At 41.0% G+C, this 27882-nt stretch overlaps 1 protein-coding gene across 2 annotated transcripts in view; it reads left to right on the plus strand.

The window, feature by feature from the left end:
• The first annotated feature begins 4835 nt into the window (after positions 1 to 4835).
• ACOT11 (acyl-CoA thioesterase 11) overlaps positions 4836 to 27882 on the plus strand; it is a 47925-nt gene continuing 24878 nt past the window's right edge. For both annotated transcript variants that reach the window (XM_063297989.1, XM_063297990.1), the window contains exons 1-4: positions 4836 to 5004; positions 10291 to 10360; positions 24024 to 24084; positions 26479 to 26580. In XM_063297989.1, the coding sequence (XP_063154059.1) occupies positions 4875 to 5004; positions 10291 to 10360; positions 24024 to 24084; positions 26479 to 26580 (363 nt within the window). In that variant the 5' untranslated portion in view covers positions 4836 to 4874. The remainder of the gene's footprint in view (positions 5005 to 10290; positions 10361 to 24023; positions 24085 to 26478; positions 26581 to 27882) is intronic.

Consider the following 27882-nt stretch of genomic DNA (forward strand, 5'->3'; position numbering starts at 1 on the left):
GTGATCTGAACTACAGTCAGCTCCAGGTCTTGTTTTTACCAACTGTATAGATGTCCGCCACCTTTGGCTGCAAAGGATGTAGTCAATCTGGTTTCGGTGTTGTCCATCTGGGGAAGTCCATGTATAAAGCCGTCTCTTTGGTTGCTGGAAGAGAGTGTTTGTTATGCACATTGAGTTGTCTTGGCAAAATTCTATCAGTTTATGTCCTGCTTCGTTTTGTTCACCCAGGCCGTGCTTACCTGTAATTCCAGGTGTCATTTGACTGCCCACCTTAGCATTCCAGTCTCCCGTGATGAAAATAACATCTCTTTTAGGCGTGTTGACCAGTAGGTGCTGCAGATCCTCATAGAACTGCTCTACTTCAGCTTCTTCAGCATTTGTGGTTGGGGCGTATATTTGGATCACTCTGATGTTAGATGGCTTGCCCTGAATTCGAATTGAGATCATTCTGTCATTTTTTGGATTGTATCCAAGCACTGCTTTAGCCACTTGACTATTAATTATGAAGGCTACTCCATTTCTTCTGTGGTCCTCTTGTCCACAGTAGTAGATCTGGTGGTCATTTGATGTGAAGTGGCCCATTCCAGTCCATTTCAGTTCACTGACGCCCAAAATGTCTATCTTTAATCTTGACATCTCACCAATAACCACATCTGGCTCATAGATCTTACATTCCAGGTTCCAATGGTGTGTTGATCCTTAGAACATCGGATTCACCGTTCACCACCAGCACCGTCAGCGGCTAGCCGTCCTTTCGGCTTTGAGCTAGCTGCGTCATCACGTCTGGGGCTAGTTGAACTCATCCTCTGTTCCTCCCCAGTAGCATTTTGACCATCTTCCGACCTGGGGGTCTCATCTTCCAATGGTATACCGACATATCTCTGGTTGTACTGATCCATTTAGTTTTCACCGGAAGAATACTGGGGTGGGTTGCCATTACCTTCCCCAGGGATCGCATTTAGTCTGACCTCTCTGTCATGACCTTCCCGTCTTGGGTGGCCCTTCACGGTTTAGCTCATGGCATCATTGAGGTGCTCAAGCTCCAGCACCACGACAAGGTAACGATCCTTTGCAGTACTACTCTACAGTACTAAAAACCATTAGCCATCTTTAAAAGCTTGCCCTTAGCTGATATCTGGAAAAGCGCACCCTTCTATAATTTTAAGAAGCATTTATTTCATGAACCAAGATCCAGCACTTTATTTAGGTAGGCAAAAGCAAAGTGGAAAAGAAGGGTACTTCTAGAATGGCATGTTATGGGTCCTAATTTGTTTCTTGGTGGGACTCATTCACATTTTGCAGAACATTTCTAAAAGTCAAGGTGTTATAGAAATTCAATGAGTTAGGCCATGCCATGGAATTACTCTAAGCCAGAATGACCCTGTTTTGTGTGTCTGTGGCTTACAAGGGTCACTGAACCTCAGTGGCTGTTGAGCACCTAAACCTCTCTGCAAATCTCAGCTTTTGTGTTTTCAACTAAGCAAATAATTGCTTGCTTCTCATGTCCTAGCTTATGTGAAAAGGGAGTCTGTTTCAACAGGAATGGAATTGTTTATGTTTGGGAAGGGTGTAGATTTGCTTTTCATGGAACCTAAAATAGTTTTTTTTTAAAATCTGCTTTTATACAGATACAAAGCCCAGTATTCCCATAACATGGAATACTGCAACAAGTATATTATTATTATTATTATTATTATTATTATTATTATTATTATGGAACACTTAATAGGAGGTTACTGGTTGGATTTATTTATCACAGTTAGCTATGGTTTGCTGAATTAGCTGGATACTGTTCATGGGTTAATACAACATGCTATGTCCAAATGAAATAAATTATACTATGGGCTTAGTTTGATATGCAAACCTACACACACACACACACACACACAATGTGTTTGTGTGTATGTATGTGTGTGTGTGTGTGTGTGTGTGTATATATATCAGAAACCAACTGTTTATGCCAAAAGACACACAGACACACTTTTTCAAACTCTGATAGTGAGAAAAAGTAACCTATTAAACCAGCTTAATCCCACCCAAGCATCATGAAAATTCTTGTTTTCTCTACCTTTATTGGTTCTGAACAAGAGGAATGCAACGAAGTAGTAGACTGTATGAAGCACCCTTGCTTTCTCTCTTGCCCCCTCCCCCCAGTTTGGCTGTTGCCTGCAGTGTGCTTTTAACAAATTAAGCCATTTTCACAATTCTATTAAAAACACTCACTTTGGCCATATTGCATAGTCAACAAACTTTCTGGGGAGGAATGTGACTGTTTCAAAGCTATCTCATTCTGAAATGGTTAAAGAGCAAAGGTGACATCTCCTCCTTCAGCTTATACAATCACTGTAGATCGTTATTGCCCTGTTGAATGGGATTACACAACAAGTATCCTGGCCATGTTCTTTAATCTGATCCCAACCTAGACCATCTGTTGTTAGCTGCTCAATGTTCTTACAGTACTTTTTAATCCTGCCCAATTTGAGTATCAGAGTGCTTGTGCTTGCTCTACCTGCTCACTGTAGTTAGAGTATTAAAAAATTACTAGGCTGTCCTTTCAGAAAAGTAGTCATTTTATCAGTTTAGCCTGGTGTTTAGTACTCTGGATATTAGTTATCATTAGTTGAATAACAGATAGGAGTAGATATTAGAATATCAGCTTGATCTGTAATTACAGTTTTTTGTGGATAGAAGTCCCAAGACCATGTGATTGTGAACCTTTTATGGCAAAGGGGGTGTCACATTTTCCAGGCCAAGAGTAGAACTTGTCCTCTGAAGGGCATATTAGGGACTGCGCTAAAACAAACAAAAAACTGGATGAAAGCAGGACAGAAACAAAATCTCCTTTCACTTTATTTATGTATAAATTTAAGTAATTTTACATGTAGCATTATCCCCAATCAAAGCTATGTTTAATTCCAACTATGCAATTTATACCAGGGAGGCATCATAATTTTCCTTCTCGAGGCACTTTGTGTTACTTTTAGGCCTTATCTGGCCATTCCAACAGCTGAAGCCTCTTATGGTTATTAAAATCACCAGGTTGTGTGTATATTTTAGAGCAAAGCAATGCATCTCCTTTGCTTCACTTTTAGAAGTGCACACTAGAAAAAAACACTTGGTGAAGCAGTTTTGAAGGCATATTTTGCACATTTTTTAAATTGAAGTAGTTTGCACAGCTCTACCATTTCCCCTTGTTATCTGTGCCTGTGTTATCCATTAGGCACAACGAGTGCAGGGCCTAGGGCCTATGAAACTTTGGGGCCTGTGAAAATGTTTTAAGTAAAAACAAACAAACCTGAAAATATGAAATATAATAAAATCAAAATTTGTATATCCCCAAATTAAATATATTTAAAGTATTATTGCTACATTATTATGTGTATACTTCAACTTACTCCCTGCAATGTATCGAAGAATATAGGTCCAGGGAATATCTTTATAACCCTAAGTTTTGTATGCTGCTGTTACTACCACAAGGCTAAATATGCCGAGGGACTACCAGGTTCTTAATTTGGCCTGCTCCTGTTACATTACAAACTGGTAACAACTCAGGAAATTTATTCTCAAGGCTGTTGGCCACAGGTTGTGTGCTTCTGTGACACAAAATTGAAAATGTGCTGTGCCCTGGAGTGTGAGAAAAGCTCTTAATATTGTTGTGCTATTGCTAAACCTGTCTTCTGGGAGCTAACCATTCAGACTCCTGAAACTGTAGTCTGTATCAAACATCATTAACCAATAAAAAGTGGGGAGAATGAACCTTCCATTCTCATCCATCATGCTTTCCAGGTTGGTCTTATGACCAGGAAGGAACATTGGATGTGATCTGAGTCAAAATCAAACACCGTCAATATATACTTCTGGGGGCGGGTGATAACGTTTAATAATTCCGTAGTGTTTAGATGACATTCTCCTCCATTAGCTCCAGCAAAACTTTGTCAGCCCCCGGGGTATAAATGCAGGCATCTGAAAAAGTGAATATAGTTCCATGTACTGTAATCACCAGAATGTTTTTTTTGTTGTTGTTGTTGTTTGGTGGGAGGGTCATAAGGAGCAGCCTGCCTAAAAGTCTCAAGAGGATTAACCCAGGACAGGTTTGGCCAGTATTGCTTGGCATTAAGGGTTCCACCAATTTTCTCTTCAGCAGGAGAATTCTTAAGGCGGGACGAGAATGAGGGATGGTAGGCATCGGTTGCTCAGTTTTTCCGCTCTATTCTTTGCATGCACCAAGCCGAACTTCCGCGGAAGCTTAAGTTCCCTAGTTGTTTGGCAAATTCTCTCTCCGGAAGGGGATCCGAGTGCAAAGCGGTTGGTCTTGCCTTTTATGTAAAGGGCTCCGGATGGAAGTTGCCTGAAATTTGTGAATGGACGGGGTAATTTTAGCTGCTGCCTTGAATTAATCAAGAAAGGGGGCAGGGGAGGGTTTCCCATGGAAAAGTAAGGTAGGAGACCATTCCTCATGGAAGAGATGATGGAGGGGATTCTCGCCTTGGCTTGGAATCTAACTTCCACAGTTGCCCGCCCCATTGCTGGCTTGGCCGAATTACTGTCTAGCCAACTTTGGAAAAGGCAATTCCCCAAGTTTGATTTTCGTTCGACTAGGATTCTGCCGAGGCGAGAATACGAGAGCAACAGTAGCAGCTTTGCGGAAGCAGTGTGCGTGCTGCGCTTATATGCGCGGCCCGGCTTGCACCCGCGGACAGCCGGGTTGGCTGCGGTTTACTTTTCGTCAGTCGTGACTTGCTTTGTTCTCCTTCTCCCGGCCGCTCTGCCTTCCCGCTCGCGCCGCCCTCCTCCAGGTTCCGGCGGCGGCGGCGGCGGCGGCAACAGCGGCGACAAACTCGGCGCTTCCCAAAGAGGACCCCCCACAGCGCGCCATGGAGCGATACCGGAACGCCACCGAGGTCCAGATGAGTCAGATGGTGCAGCCCTGCCACGCCAACCACCGCGGGGAGCTCAGCATCGGGCAGCTGCTGAAGTGGATCGATACGGCGGCTTGTCTTTCGGGTAAGCCGCCGTTGCTCTCCCGGCCTCGGGCAGACGGAGGGGCGGGTACGGGTTTCTTTGCATCCCTCCCTTCGCTGAATCCAACGGGTATGCTTGTGGGTGGGCTGAGCACGGCCGCGCTTCGCTCTTAAGGTGGATCGAGCGAGTTAGGGCTGAGCCCTCTTGGGGAGGGATCAGTCGCCGTTCAGGCTGCGGGGTTTCGCGCCGAGGTCCGCCACGGGGCAGGGTTGGATGTTTCCAGCCGTGCTTCGCAATGAACGGCGTGCATGATCACCGGTGGGTTGAGCGGGGATTAGGGAAATAGTAACTGGGAGAGTTCAGGTTTGGGGAAGCAAGCCTAAGGTTTAGCCACTCGAAGGTCTAGTTAGACCAAGGGTGCCTGGTCCTGGTTGGCAAATTCCAAATAAAATTGGGGGTTATGTGTGTGATGATGAGTATAGTGACTGTGACAAGATTTGGGAGGCATGGGTAGCGAGGATAGCTTGTCTACCTCTGTTCTCTTCTCTGTCCCCCATTAATTTGCTTGCTGACCATCACCAGGTTAGAAATATAAAACAGCCCAATGGATGGAGAAATAGGAATAGAAAAACAGTAATGTATAGGCAATCTGGTTTCTCCAAATATTATTGGATTACTGTGTATAATCTTTGGATTTTGATATCACTGGATGGGCCTGACAGAGCTTGAAGTGCAAAATATTTATTCTACCAATTTATAAAGCCACCCATCTCGCCATCTCAACTCTGCATGGGGAACATAGGAGTAAAAATGAACCAAACATAAATGATGACTAACAACATAAACAATAATAATAACACAGTGGTGTCTCTGGGCAATCAGCTCAGCCACCTAACTAATGTCATGCCAGGGAAAACCACAATGATGGGCTCACCAGAACTCACAGAGAGCCCATACCTGGGGAACGTCCAGTCTTCAAGGATTTATGAAATGCCAGCAGGGTCGGGCTCAAACAAATCTCAGTGTGACTGTTGTTTCAAAGGGCAGGCACTGCAACAGAGAAGGCCCACTTCCTAGGTCCCACCAGGTGGCACTGCGTAATAGACAGGACCCAAAGCATGCCTACCCAGCCAGTTCTAGTGGGCAATGCAAAAAAAATTGAAGAAAGATGGTCACTAGTTGTGACATGCACGTACTTGCTTTTGTAGACATGTTGCTTTTAAGCTACTCCCATGGTCCTAACCAGCATAGCCAGAAATGATGGAAAGCTGTTATTAGATGAACTCTTGAGGACCACAGATTCCTGCAAAGGACCTTGTAGCTTCATAAAGCTTTCATGCTTCTGCATTTATAAGGCAATTAGTTCAAGGAGATTGACAACAGTGAATTCAAATTCTACTAGTCCAGCTCAACTTTTCAAATGATCAGGGGGTTGAGAACGCTTGAATGTTATCATTCTCTGCACTTAAGCTGCATATTAAGGTTGTCTACCCATGGGGTCCTTTTCAGATTAACCTTTAAGAAAACAAAAGCTACTGGACTCATTAGGATCTACCCTATTTTTGAGCAATGGATTGATGCTTCCAATCAATCTCCTTGCAGCTAGGATATGAGGGCTACAACTCTTAGTTTCCTTGGTATCTAGTATTCAAAGGTAAACTGTTTTTAACTATAGAGGTTTCATTTAACTATTCATAGTAATGATGGCTGCTAGACTTCTCTTTCCTGAAGCTGTTTATTACTTCTTTTTTTTTAAGTGCCCTAAACTAGTGGCCATCACCAGTCACTATAGCAGTGACTTCCATAAATTAATTAGGTAGCAGTCTATTTCTTTGTCCTGAATTTAGTGCCATTTGGTTTCTCTGGATAGAAATCTATTCACTTTATCCACATCATCATTTTACATACCTCTGTCATTATTGCCTCCCTTAATCATCTCTCCTCCTCAACAAAAATCTATTGACACTTTAGGGGGACATCTTTTAAATGCAATTGCACTGCTGATTAAGGAGAAGTATTTAGGAATATCCAGTTTTAATGTCAAACGTATTCTTCACATTACATGTTGTTAGATTTACAACCTGCCTGCACTGCCTTATCCAGTTGTTTCCCTCAACATCAGCCCTGTGAGATTCACTGAGCTGAGAGAGAGTGGCTAGCTAAATGACACCCAATGAGTTTTCGTATCTGAAGATAGACTTAATCTGCATCTCCCCAACCCCAGTCCAGAACTTTTACCCAAAATGCCATTGGCTGTCAACCCTGGTTTTGTTTCTTTCACTGCCTGCACCTAAGTGTTCATTTCGTGAGTGACCATGACAAGAACTGTTTTTTGCTTGCTTATCGCATCATACTCTCAGGATGTTTTGCTTCAATGTGCAGTGTGTTACACTTGTATGCAGGAAGTCATAATTGCCATTTTCTGCCTGTTCAAACAGCTTAGACCAGAATTAGAATTAGCCCTCAGAATTCTGGGAGTGGAAGCCCACACGTCTTAAAGTTGCCAAGGTTGAGAAACACTGGCTTAGACCGAGCCTTTTGAAATACCTTGTATTTATTTAGCTGTCTCACGTCTCTTCGCTTATGAATGAGATAGATAAAGCTGGTTGCAAAGGTTTTTGAGTTAAAAAGCCTTCTGCAAATACTCTGATGCTCATCATCTCCATGCTAGGCACTTTGAAATTATTTTTAGAAATTCCCTGGGGAGAAGTCGTACTAATTTGTTCCTCAGCCTTTTCTTTTATTTATTTAAAAATTCTAACGTTATTCTAGAAAAACACTTTCTACTAGAGTGTCTGAGCTGGAAGTTAAGAATATAGATCTCTAATTTCCTGGTTCCCCTCTGGATTTGAAAACTCGTGATATAGTGGCCATTCTAGTAAAATAAATAGCATGACTGGCGGGCTGGGTGACCTTAGGCCAGTCACTCTCTCTCAGCCCAACTCACCTCACAGGATTGTTGTGGGGAAAATAGGAGGAGGGAGGAGTATTAGGTATGTTCACCACCTTGAGTTATTTATAAAAATAATAAATGCGGGATAAAAATAAATAAAATAAAATAAAATACTTTATCAGCAAATCAGCAATTTCAGACTTATTTTTTAAGGAATTGTCTATGAATACCATTTACCTCGATTTTTAATAACGATTACTCAGATGTTCTGTCCAGAACAATAGTTCAGATATAGTTTCTAGTAGGTGTCTTACAAACACCTTTCATGCAGAAGACTGACGCAAAGAACTCAATTAGCTTTCCTTGAACGTCTCCCTTCCTCCCACTCCTTCTCATGTCATTTGTCTTTTACAGGCCTGCCACTTTCTTGGCTGCCCATTCTACTAAGAAATGTCTGTAATACTTTTTTTATGCCATTAGCAATTTGATCTGTACATTCTTTCTTTGCTCGTATGACTAACTTGTATTTCTTTTGCCTGAGTGTGCAAAAGCTGCTCAGCTGGTATAATACAACAGCAAGCTGTAGAATACAGTGATATAGATAATTCCCCTCCTCACTGCATTTCAGTAAAATGGTGTCAGTGGAAGGTAATCCTACTAGTTCCAGACCAAAAGCTCTGGTTGTGTCATTTTAATGACTTCTGGATCTAACAGGGTCAGGTTGTGTTTTATTGCAGCATGTTAATATAGTTAGTAGCCCCAATGGAACTGTTAAGCCCAGAATGATTTGTCTTTTAAGCCCCTTCCCTTTTTCTTACAGTTATTAGCAGTCTTACATAATGTAGTAGAGGAAAGTCATATAGCATAAGGATCCAGAGAAACTGACCACTGGGAAGAAAACATCTGAGCAGCATTGGACTGTTGAGTTTCTTTCATGTTACTGTTTAACCACATTGACTCTGGAACCCTTTCTAAGCAGTGGTATAGGCAGAGATAGAGAGAGATACCTACTGTATATACCTGAGACCCCTTCTCAGTGATTTTTAGTTAAATAAATAAGCTTCCAATCTTCCTGAAAGGATTTTTTTTCTATTTTTGATTCATCTAAACAAATTGTTTCATTGTTGTTGCTATTTCTTTCTTTCTTTCTTTTCAAATTAAATCTGGCCATAATAGGTTTTCTGTAACATTTTCCATTAACTGCAGTTTTCCTTATCCCAAATACTTCTGCCAACTTCTGTCTCTAATCAGAGCCTGGGCACATCCCCTGTCTCCAAAGAGTTATAACTGACTGATCCAGCTGATTCGATTAGCTGGTGATGGACTATCACCCAAAGGTACAAAACTCAGTCATCTACTTGCTACTAGATTCTAAAAAATAATAATTCTGAAACTGGCAACTGGCATTTGGATTACAGCAGAGATTAAACGCAGGCTTGCTTCTTTGGCCCGGCTCCTGAATTCTGTTTCAACATTTGTCATATGAATAATGTCAGAAAGGGGTGGTGGGACCAGATTCCTACTGTTATGCCATGTTTAGCAACCTTTGGAAGAGCAGGGTATGCTGTACTTGTGGAAGGTCCTCTTTACCCCACCTACTAAAATAAGAGATTGTTAATTAAAATTGTCTCCCACTGTTTCATCAGTTAAACCTTAACGTGTCAGTTAAGATAATTATAGCTTACGACTGTTTTCTAATTAAATGTGATCTGATGCATCTGCTGATTCTTCTTGTATAGTTGCTTGTATGATCCTTATAGAACTGCTTGTAAAATGAAATTAGGGCTTGTAAGTTAGCAGTGCCTGTGAAACTGTAGAAATAATTATTGTATTAGAAGAGGTGTGTAACCTTTTAGCCAGTTTGGTCTAGTGGTTAAGGTGCTGGGCTAGAAGCCAGGAGTCTGTGAGTTCTAGTCCCGCCTGAGGCACGAAAGCTGGCTGGGTGATCTTGGGCCAGTCACCCTCTCTCAGCCCAACTCACCTCACAGGGTTGCTGTTGTGGGGAAAATAGGAGGAGGAAGGAGTGTTAGGTATGTTCGCCGCCTTGAGTTATTTATAAAAATAATAAAGGCGGGATAAAAAACAAACAAATAAATAAATAAAGTAAAGGAAGTGTTGGAAAGCCAGCAGTGAATCTTCTGGAGTTGGCATTGCAAAAAGCTGAACAATCTTTTCAGATTCAATGGCCTTTCATCCATAAGCTTTCTGGGCAACAACGTATTCACGTGCCTGGAATTTTCCCCAGTCCTGTATGTCCTCTTTTCTAAAGAAGCCCCGTGTGTTGGGCCCCATAGTTCTTACACTTTCTGCCATGGGGTAAATTGTGTTCTAGCAACTAAGATTCCTGTTTCCATTCTAAACCTAATTACAGTGAAGAAAAAGAGCTCTCTGGTACAATGAGGTATACAGCTAATGTGGTTTGTTTGTCTTTTCAGCTGAGAAGCATGCAGGCTGCCCTTGCGTCACAGCTTCAGTGGATGATATCTATTTTGAGCACACAATTAGGTAACTGCCTCACTTCCTTGCCTTTTGCTGTTCAACTGGCTTTTAAATAGATGTTTCCTAGTGCTTTCAGCAAATGCAGAAGTAGAAGAAATCTGTGCCACATTAATTAGCTTTTTATAGTCTGGGTAACTTTGCCAATTCTCAGTTATGAAGCCAAGGAATACTATTAAGAAAAAACTGTGCATGTGACCCATCAGTTAAGCAGGAGGGTGGGACAGGATTTCAATTCCGGTGGCATCTTATCTTCTTAACTGAGAATACTGTGCGAGTAATGATAGCCTTTGTGTTTTCTTAATATTGAATTACATACATGTGGGCTTCTCCCCAAAACAGGGCTTAATTTGAACCATAGCTCGGTCCTGGAACTTGCTTTGAACTACAGGGATCCATTTTGGAATGGTTTAAGTTACTTCTCAAGAAATATGCTTTGGGCCATTGACAAAATGCCACCTTTGTGCACCACACATCTAGAGAAGGATGACTTTGGAACATAGGATACAGCCCTGGTATTTTTCTCATTCAGAATGAGCCAACACCCAAATATTTTATCTATCTATCTATCTATCTATCTATCTATCTATCTATCTATCTATCTATCGTATTTATACAGCCTCTCATCTCACATAAAAGTGACTCTGGGTGGTGTACAACACTTAATTAAAAACAACAAACGCATAAAAACAGTCAGAATTAAAAAGTAACTATAAAAAGGCACATAAAACAAGAGAGGATGATATTAGCCACAGTAAGGGAGCCTTGACAAAATCCCCCCTGTCCCCTGGGACCTCAGGCCTGGTCACATGGCCAGGTCTTGAGGGACTTGCGGAATGTTGAGAGGGATGGGGCTAGTCTCACTTCTGGGAGGGAGAAGATTCCACAAGGCAGGCACTACAGCTGGGAAGGCCCGCCTCCTGGGACCTGCCAAATATAATTCCCCGGCAGACGGGACCTGCAGCAGGCCTTCCCTGCCAGACCTGAGGGGGCTGGCAGATGTAATCCGGGAGAGGCGGTCCCTCAGATAACCTGGCCCCATGCTGTGAAGGGCTTTAAAGGTCAAGACCAGCATCTTGAATTGGACCTGGAAGCGAACTGGCAACCAATGCAGCTCATGGAGCAGAGGTGTAATATGTGCTGTTTTAGAAGCACACATAACTGCCTGCGCTGCTGCATTTTGCCCCAGCTGAAGCTTCCGGATACTCTTCAAGGGCAGCCCGGTGGACAGTACGTTACACAAATCCAAAAGGGAGGTGACCAGGGCATGAGTGACAGTGGGCAGAGCCCCCCAATCTAGGAACGGGTGGCAGCAAAAGCAATTGATCTTTTAGAGATATCTCTGGGTTAATTGAGTTATGCTGTAATACTGAAGAAAAAAAATAGGAAAAGAACTCCCCAAATAATTAGGGTATGTGCTAGCTGGCAACATAAGAGACTGTCTCAGTGCTTGCACACAGGCAGGGTTCCATTGAAGAAATTGGTGCTGTAAGTATGGAGACTATTTGTTTAGGCTAGAAGAGGGTGGGTCTGTTTATCATTTCTCATTCTGATAGGATATGTGAAAATAACATCTGAACTAAGAGCAATCTATATGTTGTATTCAGTCAGGTACAGTAGAAACAATGTTGGCTTTGCTGTCCATAGATCTGTGCAGCATTCCAGTGTATACCCTGCATGTGTGTTGTCCTTAATATTATTTAAGGTAGGACTGTAGTTTTGTAATGGTCCTAAATCTTGCGATGCCCTGATGAGCAGGTCCTGACATAGACATTCCCAAGGCCAAAAGCCATGGAATCTTCAATTCCGTAGAAAAGAAAGTAAATAGGTAGGCAGAGAATTATTGCCCTGTTTCAAGTTCCAACACTTGATTCTCAAAACTAACTGAGGTTGGAGAAGGTATCTGACTTGGACGGTGATAGATCTCATTTCCACATTTCTGAAAAACAAGGCTAGCAAAAAGAGATCAGGAAGGTAAAGATTTATGGACATATAAAAATATCATGAGAGCTAGTGTGATTAAAGTGCTAAACCAGAAGTAGGGAGAGCCAGGTTCTAGTTTTCCCTTAGGTATGGAAGCTGGCTGGGTGACTTTGAACCAGTCATGTACTCTTACCTGTAGACTGGAAAGTCAGAGAATATCAGTCTGTCAATCTGCACTGGACCAGCATGGTAGTTTATGGTTCATAATCTTCAATGAAGAGTTTTTCATCTTGCAGTGAATTGATTTGGGATGTTAACGACAGCAACATTAATTTTATTTATTTATTTATTCAATTTGTACGACCGCCCATCTCACCAAAGTGACCTTGGACAGCTCACAGCAGTTACAACAAGCCAATAAAAACAAGTTAAAAACCAATATACAAACATATAAAACATTGATAACCACTTTAAAACAAACAAACTATGGGCAGTGGCCAAAGTCCATCCTTGCCCCAAGCTACTGTCATAGTTCTCCATGCCCTTGGAAAACAACTGAGCAGCGTAAGCCAGAATTTTATTTGTTTATTTAATTTCTATAGCCGCCTATCTCAGCAAGTGACTCTCGGTGTTGTTGTTGTTGTTTATTCGTTTAGTCGCTTCCGACTCTTCGTGACTTCATGGACCAGCCCACGCCAGAGCTTCCTGTCAGTTGTCAACACCCCCAGCTCCCCCAGGGACGAGTCCGTCACCTCTAGAATATCATCCATCCACCTTGCCCTTGGTTGGCCCCTCTTCCTTTTGCCTTCCACTCTCCCTAGCATCAGCATCTTCTCCAGGGTGTCCTGTCTTCTCATTATGTGGCCAAAGTATTTCATTTTTGCCTTTAATACCATTCCCTCAAGTGAGCAGTCTGGCTTTATTTCCTGGAGGATGGACTAGTTTGATCTTCTGGCAGTCCAAGGCACTCTCAGAATTTTCCTCCAACACCACAGTTCAAAAGCATCGATCTTCCTTCTCTCAGCCTTCCTTATGGTCCAGCTCTTGCAGCCATATGTTACTACAGGGAACACCATTGCTTTAACTATGCGGACCTTTGTTGTCAGTGTGATGTCTCTGCTCTTAACTATTTTATCGAGATTGGTCATTGCTCTTCTCCCAAGGATTAAGCGTCTTCTGATTTCCTGACTGCAGTCAGCATCTGCAGTAATCTTCGCACCTAGAAATACGAAGTCTTTCACTGCTTCTACATTTTCTCCCTCTATTTGCCAGTTATCAATCAAGCTGGTTGCCGTAATCTTGGTTTTTTTGAGGTTTAGCTGCAAGCCAGCTTTTGCACTTTCTTCTTTCACCTTCATCATAAGGCTCCTCAGTTCCTCTTCGCTTTCAGCCATCAAAGTGGTATCATCTGCATATCTGAGATTGTTAATGTTTCTTCCAGCGATTTTAACTCCAGCCTTGGATTCCTCAAGCTCAGCATGTCGCATGATGTGTTCTGCATACAAGTTGAATAGGTAGGGTGAGAGTATACAGCCCTGCCATACTCCTTTCCCAATCTTAAACCAGTCCGTTGTTCCGTGGTCTGTTCTTACTGTTGCTACTTGGTCGTTATACAGATTCTTCAGGAGGCAGACAAGATGACTTGGTATCCCCATACCACTAAGGACTTGCCACAATTTGTTATGGTCCACACAGTCAAAGGCTTTAGAATAGTCGATAAAACAGAAATAGATGTTTTTCTGAAACTCCCTGGCTTTTTCTATTATCCATCGGATATTGGCAATTTGGTCCCTAGTTCCTCTGCCTTTTCTAAACCCAGCTTGTACATCTGGCAATTCTTGCTCCATAAATTGCTGAAGTCTACCTTGCAGGATCTTGAGCATTACCTTACTGGCATGTGAAATGAGTGCCACTGTTCGATAGTTTGAACATTCTTTAGTGTTTCCCTTTTTTGGTATGGGGATATAAGTTGATTTTTTCCAATCTGATGGCCATTCTTGTGTTTTCCAAATTTGCTGGTATATAGCATGCATTACCTTGACAGCATCATCTTGCAAGATTTTGAACAGTTCAGCTGGGATGCCATCGTCTCCTATTGCCTTGTTATTAGCAATGCTTCTTAAGGCCCATTCAACCTCACTCTTCAGGATGTCTGGCTCTAGCTCACTGACCACACTGTCAAAGCTATCCCCGATATTGTTATCCTTCCTATACAGGTCTTCCATATATTCTTGCCACCTTTTCTTGATCTCTTCTTCTTCTGTTAGGTCCTTGCCGTCTTTGTTTTTGATCATACCCATTTTTGCCTGGAATTTACCTTCGATGTTTCTAATTTTCTGGAAGAGGTCTCTTGTCCTTCCTATTCTATTGTCTTCTTCCACTTCCATGCATTGAACTTCCACATTTTAAAATAATTCCTTATCTCTTCTGGCTAACCTCTGGAATTTTGCATTTAATTGGGCATATCTCCCCCTATCGCTGTTGCCTTTTGCTTTCCTTCTTTCTTGGGCTACTTCTAGTGTCTCAGCAGACAGCCATTTTGCCTTCTTGGTTTTCTCTTTCTTTGGGATGTATTTTGTTGCCACCTCCTGAACAATGTTGCGAACTTCTGTCCATAGTTCTTCCGGGATCCTATCTACTATGTCCAGTCCCTTAAATCTATTCTTCACCTCCACTGCATATTCCTTAGGAATATTAGTGAGCTCATATCTAGCTGATCTGTGGGTCTTCCCTAATCTCTTTAGTCTGATCCTAAATTGTGCAAGAAGAAGTTTGTGATCTGAACTACAGTCAGCTCCAGGTCTTGTTTTTACCAACTGTATAGATGTCCGCCACCTTTGGCTGCAAAGGATGTAGTCAATCTGATTTCGGTGTTGTCCATCTGGGGAAGTCCATGTATAAAGCCATCTCTTAGGTTGTTGGAAGAGAGTGTTTGTTATGCAGAGTGAGTTGTCTTGGCAAAATTCTATCAGCCTATGTCCTGCTTCGTTTTGTTCTCCCAGGCCATGCTTACCTGTAATTCCAGGTGTCATTTGACTGCCCACCTTAGCATTCCAGTCTCCCGTGATGAAAATAACATCTCTTTTAGGCGTGTTGTCCAGTAGGTGCTGCAGATCCTCATAGAACTGCTCTACTTCAGCTTCTTCAGCATTTGTGGTTGGGGCGTATATTTGGATCACTCTGATGTTAGATGGCTTGCCCTGAATTCGAATTGAGATCATTCTGTCATTTTTTGGATTGTATCCAAGCACTGCTTTAGCCACTTGACTATTAATTATGAAGGCTACTCCATTTCTTCTGTGGTCCTCTTGTCCACAGTAGTAGATCTGGTGGTCATTTGATGTGAAGTGGCCCATTCCAGTCCATTTCAGTTCACTGACACCCAGAATGTCTATCTTTAATCTTGACATCTCACCAATAACCACATCCAATTTGCCCTGGCTCATAGATCTTACATTCCAGGTTCCAATGGTGTGTTGATCCTTAGAACATCGGATTCGCCGTTCACCACCACACCGTCGGCGGCTAGCCGTCCTTTCGGCTTTGAGCTAGCTGCGTCATCACGTCTGGGGCTAGTTGAGCTCATCCTCTGTTCCTCCCCAGTAGCATTTTGACCATCTTCCGACCTGGGGGTCTCATCCTCCGATGGTATACCGACATATCTCTGGTTGTACTGATCCATTTAGTTTTCACGGGAAGAATACTGGGGTGGGTTGCCATTACCTTCCCCAGGGATCGCATTTAGTCTGACCTCTCTGTCATGACCTTCCCGTCTTGGGTGGCCCTTCACGGTTTAGCTCATGGCATCATTGAGGTGCTCAAGCTCCAGCACCACGACAAGGTAACGATCCTTTGCTGAAGCTGGGTGGTGTACAATCATAAAAAACCATAAAACTATTAAAAACAATTAAAACAATACAAAATACAGTATATATGGTCATCAAGTAAACAAATGCCATAGATGTTAGTACAGCCAATGTAATTGCTTATTTGGAGGCCTATATTCTGCTAGAAGAGGAAAAAGAGGGATATTAAATTCAGTAAGCAGAACAACATAGAATCTTGGATTATTTAGACAGCTGAGCTCACCTCAGTGATGAATTTAGGATGTGAGTTATTTGTAGGGACTGGTACCCTGAAGGATTAGCCCACTGCCAACCATATTGGCATGCCCGACCTGAATTCTTGTCAAGTCTGCTTGCAAATTTCATTGGTTGGAAACTTCCTAACAATAAAACAAATTTTGTTTCCCTATATCTGTTGACAAAACAACCCTGGTACGCTGGTATAAATCCTGCTGGAAATTTTATTTATTTATTTAACATCATTTATATGCTGTTCCAGTCATGGACTCTGAGCAGCTTACATCTAAAATCCATTCTAAAACCGTAGTTTTGACATGTACTCATTATTCTGCTATGTTGCTTTCCAAAGTTAAGACAAAGAGACTAGTTGAATGAGAACAGCTACATTTCCAATAGTTAGCACAAGGTGAAATAAAAAGCCAGAGGAATCTTGCATGAGGCTTCAAGAGGCTACATATTTTATTCTGAGTATCTTAGATTAATTGAAACCGGACTACGTAGACATTCTCTATTCTGCTGCTAAGCCTGACTAATTTTGACAGTTGAGAAAAGGATATACATACTCCAAAGAATAAATAGCAGACTATGATTAAACTTCTCGTGCTACAAGTGAAAGACAACCTGTGTACCAGTTTCCATCATGCTAGGTGTACTTATAACAGTGGACAAATGCAGACTGTTCTCACACCTGCTCTGTATGTATTTCAGAAATGACATCTTTCAGAAGCAGTAGTTGCTGGAGTGTTGGTTGCTTTGCAATGAGAATACATAACTTCTATCCTTTATTAAGAATTACAAGCAATTTATTGAAAGGAAGGTTATCCTAAAGTTAAGGCAGTCTCCCCCCCACCCAAGATTAGACAGAAAAAAACCAACTATGAACACCCATAAAAGTTATGTGTTTGTGCCTAGTTCTCCAACTCATCAGCTAGGGTTGCCAGCTCCTGCTGAAACTGGTCCTGGAAATCCAGCAGTGAACGTATGTGATACTTATGGTATCTAGCCAGTGCGTTCCTATATGTAAATTTATATGTAAATATAAATTTCAGAAAGGGGCAGAGGCAGGACAAAACACTAAATTATTATTGTTGGTCACACAGTCAGCCGGATGTTTAGACTGGACTTGGCATTTTTATCTATCATTTTAGATAGATCATTTTACCTGGGATAGGCAGATGTTTGATGGCATTAAAGGTATGGTTGCAGGATGTAAACTGTTCCAAGTAAAGCTGCCTTTGGCAATTGACTGATGGTGATTTTGTCAGTGCTGATGGTGGTTAAGTGGTGCTCCAGATGTTTTGGAATTGCACCCAAGGCACCTATTACTGTTGGTACTATCTTTGCTTTCTTTTGCCACAGTTGTTCTACTTCTATTTGCAGGTCTTTATGTTTTGTGATTTTTTCCAGTTCTTTCTATACTGCTGTCTCCAGGTATTGCAATGTCCACTATCCAGACTTTTTTGGCTTTCTTATCAACAGTTGTTAAGTCTGGGGTGTTGTGTGGCAGGTGCTTGTCTGTTTGCATTCTAAAGTCCCAGAGCACTTTAGCTTCTTTGTTTTCTATTACTTTGTCTATTTTGTCATCCCACCAGTTGTTGCTTGCAGGCAAATGGTATTTCTTGCAGATATTCCAATGCACCATGGTTGCTACTTTGTCATGCCGTTGTTTGTAGTCAGTCTGTGCAATGATCATCTCCTCCTCCTCCCCACCTGTCAAGTCAGTTTTTTTTTTAAACTTTAGGTGACTTTCTGGACTAGTCCTTGCAGTTTTCTTGACAAGATTTTTCAGAAGTGGTTGCTGTTGCCATCTTCCTAGGCTGAAAGAGAGTGACTGGCCCAGGGCCCCCCAGCTGGCTTTGTACCTAAGGCGGGACTAGAACTCATGGTCTCCTGGTTCCTAGCCTGATGCCTTAAGCACTACACCAAAGTGGCTCTTAAATTAATATTAAATGGTTAATTGCCTGTTAAATAAAGCACCCCATTTGTAAAATTAATTGCTCCTCCATTCTAAGTCTTCTCTGGCTCATTCTGTCTTGCACACATGCATAGAAAATAGTATACACAGAGAGGCTGTGGAAATCTGGGCTCAGCAGCAATCTATTGCATGCTTATTTTGTAGTATGTCTGATTGAGTTCGGTGATTTTCCCAGGTAACACAGGCTGCTGCTATTCTGGAATAGATTGGTTTAGCCCAGCTTACTTCATGTAAGCTAAGGTATAAATTAGGGAAGGGATTCTTGGAGTATTGATCCCCCCGCCTTCTTTTTGCATAAAGGAAATACTGTAGATGTCTTGGTGTTTGAATGTGCTTATTTTGTAGTAAGTTCCATTGAGTTCAGTAGCTCTTACTCGTAAGGTAAGTATTTTTAGGACTTCTGACTCTATGTGGTCAGCATGCTGTTCACTTGCACAAATAGAATGTGAATGTCTGCAAATTAGACTGTTTCTATGCACCCATTGAGGATCATGATTTTCATGGAGAGCATTTGTATAGACAAAGGATGTTCAGTGTTCTCCACTGTAGACACTCAGCCTATAACTTGTGATGGAGGGAAGTGAGATGAGAGCAGGGCTAGTGTGCTTGCCCCCAATCTTGAAATGAAAACAACAGCTTTTTCCTCTCCCCTGACTTCACTTTCTTCCTTTATTTTCACCTCCCCTTTCAACAGCATCTTCCTCTACTATCACTTGCAAGTACTGTAAATACAGTAAATAGTATGGGAAATGCTCAAACCTCAAGTATGAAGATACACAAGTTGCAAAGCTAAGAATGGAACCTGAATAGATAGAGGTACAGTAGTGAATGTTTAAGTACCAGTAACAATCCTTGGGATAACTATCAATTTATATGCTTCCCAGGGGCATAAGTCTGGAAACAGATTGGGTTCACACATGGCACTGAGAGACAGTGTCCCACCACATATAGGTATATCCCACTCCTGCTGCAGGTCACATCTCTAGTCACTGAAGAAATGTAGAGAGAAAAGTGTTGCTTTTTTTTTGCTCCTGATCACATTTAGAAAACAGGGTTAGTGTTGTTCTGTTGGCGCAGGCATGGAAGGAACAAGCATAGGTCCACTTTTTTTTCTGTTGCAGAACAGCTGCAAGCATACAACTTAAGCAACTTCAAATGTTTCCATCAAGCAGTTGGCAAATGTGATCAGGGAGGGTTTTTCCCCTTAATTCTAGATCTGTTTCCTCCTGTCCCTGATTCTGCAGGCAAGACTGACCCAAGATAAATGCTGTTTAGCCTCAGGTATGCACTGCAGATTAAATAGGTATGGAGTGGTGGGGGGGCTCATAATGTAGTTTGTTTGAGTTTTGGCTTATGTTGTATGAAGCCAGCCAATTGTGTCTTGCTCAGTTCACCATAACTTAGAACAGTATAAAAACAATCAGACTATTAGAGTGAATGGACCTTCAGGTTTGCTTCAGCAAGATTTTGCTTTATGATTAGCATGCTGTGGCTGTTGGATGTATTGAATTGGCATGTCTAATTCCCCAGTCATCTCCTATGTTCTCCTTCAGTGTCCAGCTACCATATTAGAGAGGTTAAGAATGCAACCAGGAGCTTTCAGTAGCTTTGAAATATGATTATTTCTAAATATAAGTATATACTAGAAGTTTTTTTTAAAATGTAGTCCCTCTCCTTTTAAGGCAGGAAATTAATAGAAAACACGGAATGTACTTGCTAGTATTTTCTAAGTTGTTAAGAGTATTTCATTCGTCCACATTTTAAAATACGAATCCTCATCTACAATTCCCTGACCACTGAATTCTCCAAATTTTATAAAGCTGATGAACTTTGTTGAAATATGTGCACAGTGTTAGTGTACATTGGGTAAATCTGCATACCAAAATAGTATGTATAGGAAAGTTGCATGTACAAATAAAATCAGTTCTTTATCATTTAAAAAAATGAAAAGAGGTAGGTGTTTGAATAGATATATGATTGAGCACATGCAAAATTGAAATGGGCATCCCTACCATTTTCTCTGCAGTATTTTTAATCTCTTCCTCATTTTTCTTTTCCTACAGAAATAATCTAATATAGTTTTAAGAGTATCCTGGTGTAATACACTTGTAGGAGTGGGTTACAGTCTTTTAATTGATACATTATTTTCCTTTTCTTTTAATTTATGAGTTATCCTGTGCCACAGCTCTCAGGATAGCATCCAAGAATAGATAACCCTAAAGCATAATACACAGGAAAGCCAGTTTACAAAGCAGAAAATAAATATTAAAAGCAACAAATATTTGAAAATTCAGATTGGGAAAAAAACTGTTCCAAATTTAAAATGCGAAGTTCCCTTCAATAAATTCAACTAATTCTTATTGACTAAGGGCCTGGCACTAAAACAAAACAAGTTATGACACCTGAAGAAAGAAAAGCACCAATAAAGTAATTATTGGGCAGAACTTTAAGGGAGGACATTGAACAATGGAGGAAGGGGTTGTCACCCCCCCTCATGTGGGACCTTAAGAGCATAGCCCCCAATAATGGTCTCAAAACTTTGGATGGACTTACATTATTCCTTGATGAAATATTATATCCTTTGGATCCTACTGAAACTGTTTTATGGAGAGTATCTTTTTATTGTGATGGGTGACTTGTTTTTCACCCCACACTTCTGCTTTTTTCTTCTCCTTCTGCTTTATGTTAGACAGCTGCTTACAGATTTTTCTTGGTACCCATGTGCAAAGAATGAAGTCTGGTATGAACCTTTGCAGTACACACTTGTACAGTAGAATAGGCTGTTGGTCTCCTAGCCCACTGCTACCCTGACATAGCTGTTTTCATTAACCTAACTGATACGGTGTTTTGAATGTCCCTATTCATTTTCTGCAGCTTTTAGGTGTTCCTTGAATCTAGGCTCTAAAAGAAACTGTGACTATTTTGGGGCACGTAAGTGGCTGTGAAATTATTATTTGAAAAATTAAGGGTTGTTTTGTCCATCTGCTATTTTAGCTTCTAGAAATCAGGCAGTTGCCAAATGAAGAGCTCATTTTTATAGATGTACTTTAACTTCCTTCTTGATGCTCTAAAATGGAAGTGGTTTCCTCTTTCCAGGACTACACCTAAAACATCAAAAGGATGACTCAGTTGACCCACAAAGGTTGTTCGCTTTTATGTTCTAAACTCCAGTGAAGAGTCAAGCAATGATCAAATCATCCAAAATAGATTTGAATTTACATTGCTCAGCTGAAGTGCAATTATGGAGAATTACATGTTTTACCTGTTTGTTATATCGATGCATTCCCTGAGTGTCAGTTGATGGAAACATAACTCAGTTATTATGTCCTACAGTTTTGGCTATGTGAAAAGGATCTAGAAATAGCTTCCCTTAACCGTGAAGTTAATATATTTTATAGAAATAATGTTTAAAATTGTGTATGCATATCATAATTTTTCTGAGAAATACGAAAGGACGTAGAAGGAAAGGTGATTGCTGATTTTTTTTTGTTGGTGCATTTTCCTGGGAGTAAGTTCTGCTTAAGTAAACTATGACTATACTACCATCTCACAGTAGCCCATGATTTTTATACAAACTACAGTTGGCTGGGGTTGCACAGCAAATTAAGCCATAAAAGTTAACAAATTGCTGGGTTTGCTCAGTGAGCTACATAATAGCAAACAAACTGCACGGTGGCTTAGCACAGGGAGGGGCTACCTATAGTATTCTAGATGTTGTTGATACAACTCACAACACCTTTCAACACTGGCCGTTTCCTAAGGATACTGGGAGTTACTGTATACTTTAGTAATAGTTGGAATGTCAAAGGCTGCCTCCCCTGGGTTTGGTGCAATGTACGAACTAGTCGGTGTGAATTAGGGAAATGTTTTGATTCATCGCTTAATGAAAATGCATTCAGTGGGGGTGTACTAGATCCTATTATAAATTTTACTATTTGGGGTAAAATTCTTGAGATTTCAGTCATCCTTTGTAATTCACAAATACTTTGTTAGCACACATCTGAATTATTTTAATGTAGCCATTTTTCTTGTCTCTTTCTGGGATCAATCCCGTTTAGAGTTATATCAGTTTTCTTCTGTTTGTAAGTGGAAGAAATTTGTTCCAAGAGTCTCTCCAAAGCTTCTGTTTTATTTCCTACTGAAACAAATTTATTTGGGGAAACAATAATGCCTCTTAATAGGATGGATTTGGCCTTTGGTTTTGTGTGTGTGTGTACGTGTGTATCTTTTGAGTCAGAAGCCATCGTTGCAAAATACACAGCTTGTTTGCTTTTCATTTCTGAATGTTTAGAGTAGCATTTTGGACTACATTTCTTATAAGCCCCAACAAGCATAGAAAGAAGTCACTTATTAGAGGAATTACAGTCCAGATCAATTCAGATCTGGTTTAGTCTTTTTTTAAAAGTGGCTTATTTCGTTGTTGACTGTGTTCAGTGTGCATCCCCTCTTTTTAAAGTATTTAAGGCTAAAGTTGAAGATGTTCTGCAAAACCTGGAGCAGCTCTTATACAGTGATGGCTAATATCTAGGTAAAAGTGTATTGTTCCATGTTCCATTAATTCAATTTACACTCTGTCCTTTGGCTCAAATCATACATCATGTGCTTTAAATAATCCTTTGGGTTTCATCAGTAGTTCCATTCTTTGTTTGGCTTTATTATCTAAAACATTTTTATATGCTCCATACTGTTCTTCATCCTTTTTAAGTCTGCTTAACCCACACGTGAGGACACGTTCAGCCAGGTTTCATGCTCTTCAATGAATATGGAACAGGAGGGAGGCTGAACACTTTACTCTCCAGGATCAATTGTCTCGTGTTGTGTTCAGTGAACGTTGTAGATGCATTCAGGATTTATTTATTTTTACTATTTATTTATTTATTTGCTAGATTTATATCCCATCTTTTCATTCAGGAGCTCAAGGTGGCATACCTTCCTCCTATTTCTCTCTACCCCCACCCCCACAATCCTACAAGGTAGGTTGGGCTGTGTAAGCATGATTGACCGAAATGCACTAGTGAACCCCTGTGGTCTCTCTGATTCCAGTCCAGCACCTTAACTCCTGTAACAAAATGAGTTAAAATGAAATGTTAAAGCAGGTCCCAACATTATCCTGAAGAACACTTCTCATGAAGGCGGCATATCCCCACCATTTGATTCTACACTAGGCAGCTGAAAGTGGTGGGGAGGGGGAGCCAACACTGGTTAGGAGAGTTTGCATGAAACTTGAGCATCTATAAGCCTAGGCAGAAAACTGTTTGAGGGACTGCACATTCCTTTTCATTTACTGTGTATCAGACATGACTAAATATATATTTAGCCACATGTGAAATCTTATCTCTGTGTCCTAATCAGTGAACCTGAAAGCTGCTGAAATCTTGGCTTCCAAAGTCTTCCATTTGGGAGAAAGGACAAATAAAATAATATTTATCCATAAGTCTCCTGTCTGTCCAGAGCAGTCTCTTAATCCTTCCATGAACTGTCCAGAGGTTTTCAGGAATTAGTTTAAGTGTGTGGATTTTAGACCGCCCTTGGGAGCCACAGCCTTTTTTAAATAAATGAAGCTTGCCAACATGTTTGTAAAGTAGTACCTCCCAGTTCGATAGATCAACTACATATTAGAACTACAAGCTATTTTCTATCAATGGCATTTTGGAGAATTTTATCTTTTTTTTTTCCTCCTCATTCCTAGTGTTGGGCAGGTTATCAACATCAAAGCAAAAGTGAATCGAGCATTTAATTCTAGCATGGAGGTATGTATGCTTCAACACTGTCTTGGATGACTGTTTGCTTTGATTTTTGAAAGCTGTTTTTCAGATACAATGCACATCTTTTGCCCCATAAGTGCCCAGCCTCTCCCATACATGAATCTAAATTGTCCTCTTTGAGTTGATTGTATACAAGTTGCATCTTCAAGCCAGAAGGAGACAACTCCCTGTTGGACTATATTCTCCCATTTTTGCAGCCCCAAGGTATTCATTGATATGGCGGTACCAAATTGTGGATGTTGAAAAATGAAGAATTGGCTACATTGTGTCTACATTTTCTAATAGAAGTACATTTACAAATTCCACTTTATTTCCTACAACACTGTTCTATGAGATGATTGACCCATATATTGGCTCAGGATGAAACTCATGGCAATCCAGAGGATCAGCTTTGCTTGCTTGCATGTCATTTACTTTATTTCATTTGATCGGATTGGATTTCATTCATTACACTGCCCCCCACCCCATCTAAGGCAAAAAGATTGTTTGAGGCACTTGTTAGTCTATAAGAATATTTGTGAAACCAACACTATATGAAATAAAAACAGCATTAACGACTACTATTATTAACAAACAGGAGAATGAAGAAGAAATCCAGATTTGTAAGCCTCAAAACAGCTGCTAATAAAATCACAAATAGTGGCAGAATAACTAAAATAATATAATCATCATCCCTCACCCTCATTGCCAAAAACCTGAAGAGCAGTGTTTCTCAACCTCGGCAACTTTAAGCTGTGTGGAATTCTGGGAGTTGAAGTCCACACAGCTTAAAGTTGCCACGGTTGAGAAACTCTGGTGAAGAGGGTCAAGGAAATGGCATTGTGGCATTGTATTTAATCAAAATTCCTTCTAACTTGTCTTCTTTGGCTTTTGGAACTTCTTCTGTGAGTCCTGGAATATAACAACAAAATCAGTAGGTTAGTATTTTGTGGAATACTTAAGAAACAGTAGGGACGCGGTGGCGCTGCGGGTTAAACCGCTGAGCTGTCGATCGGAAGGTCGGTGGTTCAAAACCGCGCGGCAGGGTGAGCTCCCGTTGTTAATCCCAGCTCCTGCTCACCTAGCAGTTCGAAAACATGCAAATGTGAGTAGATCAATAGGTACCGCTTCGGCGGGAAGGTAACGGCGTTCCGAGTCGTCATGCTGGCCACATGACCCGGAAGTGTCTATGACAACGCCGGCTCCAAGGCTTAGAAACGGAGATGAGCACCGCCCCCTAGAGTTGGACACGACTGGACTTTACATCAAGGGAAACCTTTACCTTTACCTAAGAAACAGTAATATAGCAAATACAAACACCCTGCTTGCCCAGGTGGATTAGGAGAAGATCTGAGGCTTTTAAAAACGGTGTCCACACGTTGGTAGGAAGTTGTTTCAGTCTGCCCCTTTCAGGTTGAACAGGATACCCAAGCACACAAAGAGAGACACAAGGCTGAAGATGTTGGCTCTGCCTCCAGTGTCTTTTCTGATTCCCATTGAACAGAGAGACTGGATGGAGACTTCCGCTTCTATTTGCTTGAGGACAAATACAGATTGCCATGCAAACAGACTGTGTTCTGGATAATGCAAGTGAAGCCCCTCTGCAGAGGCATTCTATGTTAGGACTGGAAGGGAACATGGAGATCATCTTGTCCAACCCACTGCCAGTGCAGGTATCTACTACTAAAGCACTAAACGATGGAAAATCAGGAACGCTGGAGTTGGACAGCAGATTTCTTCTTACTTGTCTTTACATCATCTGTAAAAGTCCAGTGTTGTGCATATGATATAGCCTCCATATGGGCTAGAACTTTGCAAATGTGCTTTGATAAAGTGTAAAACAAAAAAAGCAACATTTCCCTGGATGCCAAAGATTGTGCTGTGTGGGGTACGGAACATGCATAGCCTTCCCTTAAGGTTAACTTTTCCTTCTAATTTTGATTGCTTTTTTGTAATAACACACAAGTGTCTATTCAGGCCCAAGGGGGCATCATGATTTCCACTCCTTTTATTTGTAATTTGGCTTCCTTTGTTAGCAAAGGGAACAGTTTGATCTAAGGGATGTCAGTTTTGTTTTGTTTTGCTGCCTCAGGGAACAAACTTTTGTGATTCATTTGCTTAGAAAAGTGGTAGTATATAGACCACAATTATTGCACTACCTGTTCTTTAAATATTCAGAAGTATGAATTGCCAAAGCAGGATTAAACACTGAAACAAAACACAGAGCTGTTACACAATGTAGTTCCTTCAGATGCTACAGAGTAGTCCTTTGAGGAAGGGAAATGTACCATTTCTTTTTGATTGACTGATTGATTGATGAAAGGTAATAGATGATTTTTTTTTTAAAGAATCAGCCTCTCATAGAGGGTTTTCTTCCTTCCCCCTGGTGATTGTTTTCAGGTTGGTGTACAGGTCAGCAATGAGGATCTCTGCAATGGTGAGCAATGGAGTGTGTGCAAGGCATATGCAACTTTTGTCGCTCAGGGCAAACCAACTGCTAAGGTAGGTGTAGTACCAAGGAAGTATTTAATTTCTCTCACCACTTTCTCTCTCTCTCTCTCTCTCTTTTATTTGGGGAAAAGTACAGAGATGTTGATTGTCTGGCTATTACATTGTCATCCTTAGCAGCTATTTACAAGAAATAAACAAGTTTGTGTTCTTTCAGGGAGTTTTCATGGTATTTGTTTCCATTTCATTTATTTACTCAATTCATACAGCCGCCCACTTGCTCAGGACTCTAGACAGCTATCAAGGCTTAAAAGAGTTAACAATATTGAAAAAGGAAAATGGTAAAGTGATAAAACCTAATAACATAAAACATTGCACCAGAGACCAGACCAAACCCATGATTCAGTCAGACAGCAGGCTCATCAGACTTCCTGGCTCTGCTCCTGGGTGAAGAACCAGGTCTTCAGGGCCTTCTTAAAGTCCTGATTTATTTGCAACATCACTGCTGGTGATGCAGTGGGTATAAACTCCTACATGGTTTATAAGCTCATCAGGTAAAAAAAATAATAAACACACCCTCGAATCAAGTTTACTATTAGTGACTCCGTGGACCCAGACATACAGTTCTCTTGGCTGTATACCAGTATGCTTCACTGCTGACTTCTCCCAAGATGCTTTTTGATTTTCCAGCCTAGCTTATCTCCCCGAGGTCTCCCATCCATCTATTAATCAGGTCTGATCCTGAAAACTTTTCTGAGACCAGTTGAGGTGAGCTCGGTGCTTTGTTTATACATTTCTGAAAGGAGTTCTGCAATACTGAAATAGGATGCTGTTGCTCATTTATTTTCAGAATATATAGGTTGGTGCAGAGTGACAAACACATTGGTGGTGTGATTTGATTGATGGTGTGATACAAAATGAAAGTTGATTGCACAGTATTTGTAAGTTATACCAAGATTGCAACTCCTTGCATCTTTGTGAAGGAGGAAGTCTGGCCATGGTGAGAATTGTTAGAATAAGTATGCATAAGGTTACAATGAAAACAGTAGAGGTATATACAAATAGCTTCTTGAAATTCTCTCCTATTTTTCTGGACAGTGCAACTGGGGCAAGCCATGTTCATCAAATTTCTCAAGTGGCAGAAAAATTCTGCAGTGTTTGGGGGGAGTGGGACACCTCATTATTTTTTCCTTAAGAATTCTTAAGAATTTATTGTGGGAGGCAGTAAGCTGGACCAGTTTTCACTCTCCACAGTGAGTGCCCTATTCTAGGCCACTGCAGGTGTTGCAAGGGCAAATTGGTGGCTACATTTCTCCACTGGAGATAAACCTGAAATATGTAACAGGCATATTTCAT

The sequence above is a fragment of the Candoia aspera genome, chromosome 3 (genome assembly GCF_035149785.1).
Source record: "Candoia aspera isolate rCanAsp1 chromosome 3, rCanAsp1.hap2, whole genome shotgun sequence".
In the NCBI taxonomy this organism is placed as follows: domain Eukaryota; kingdom Metazoa; phylum Chordata; class Lepidosauria; order Squamata; family Boidae; genus Candoia; species Candoia aspera.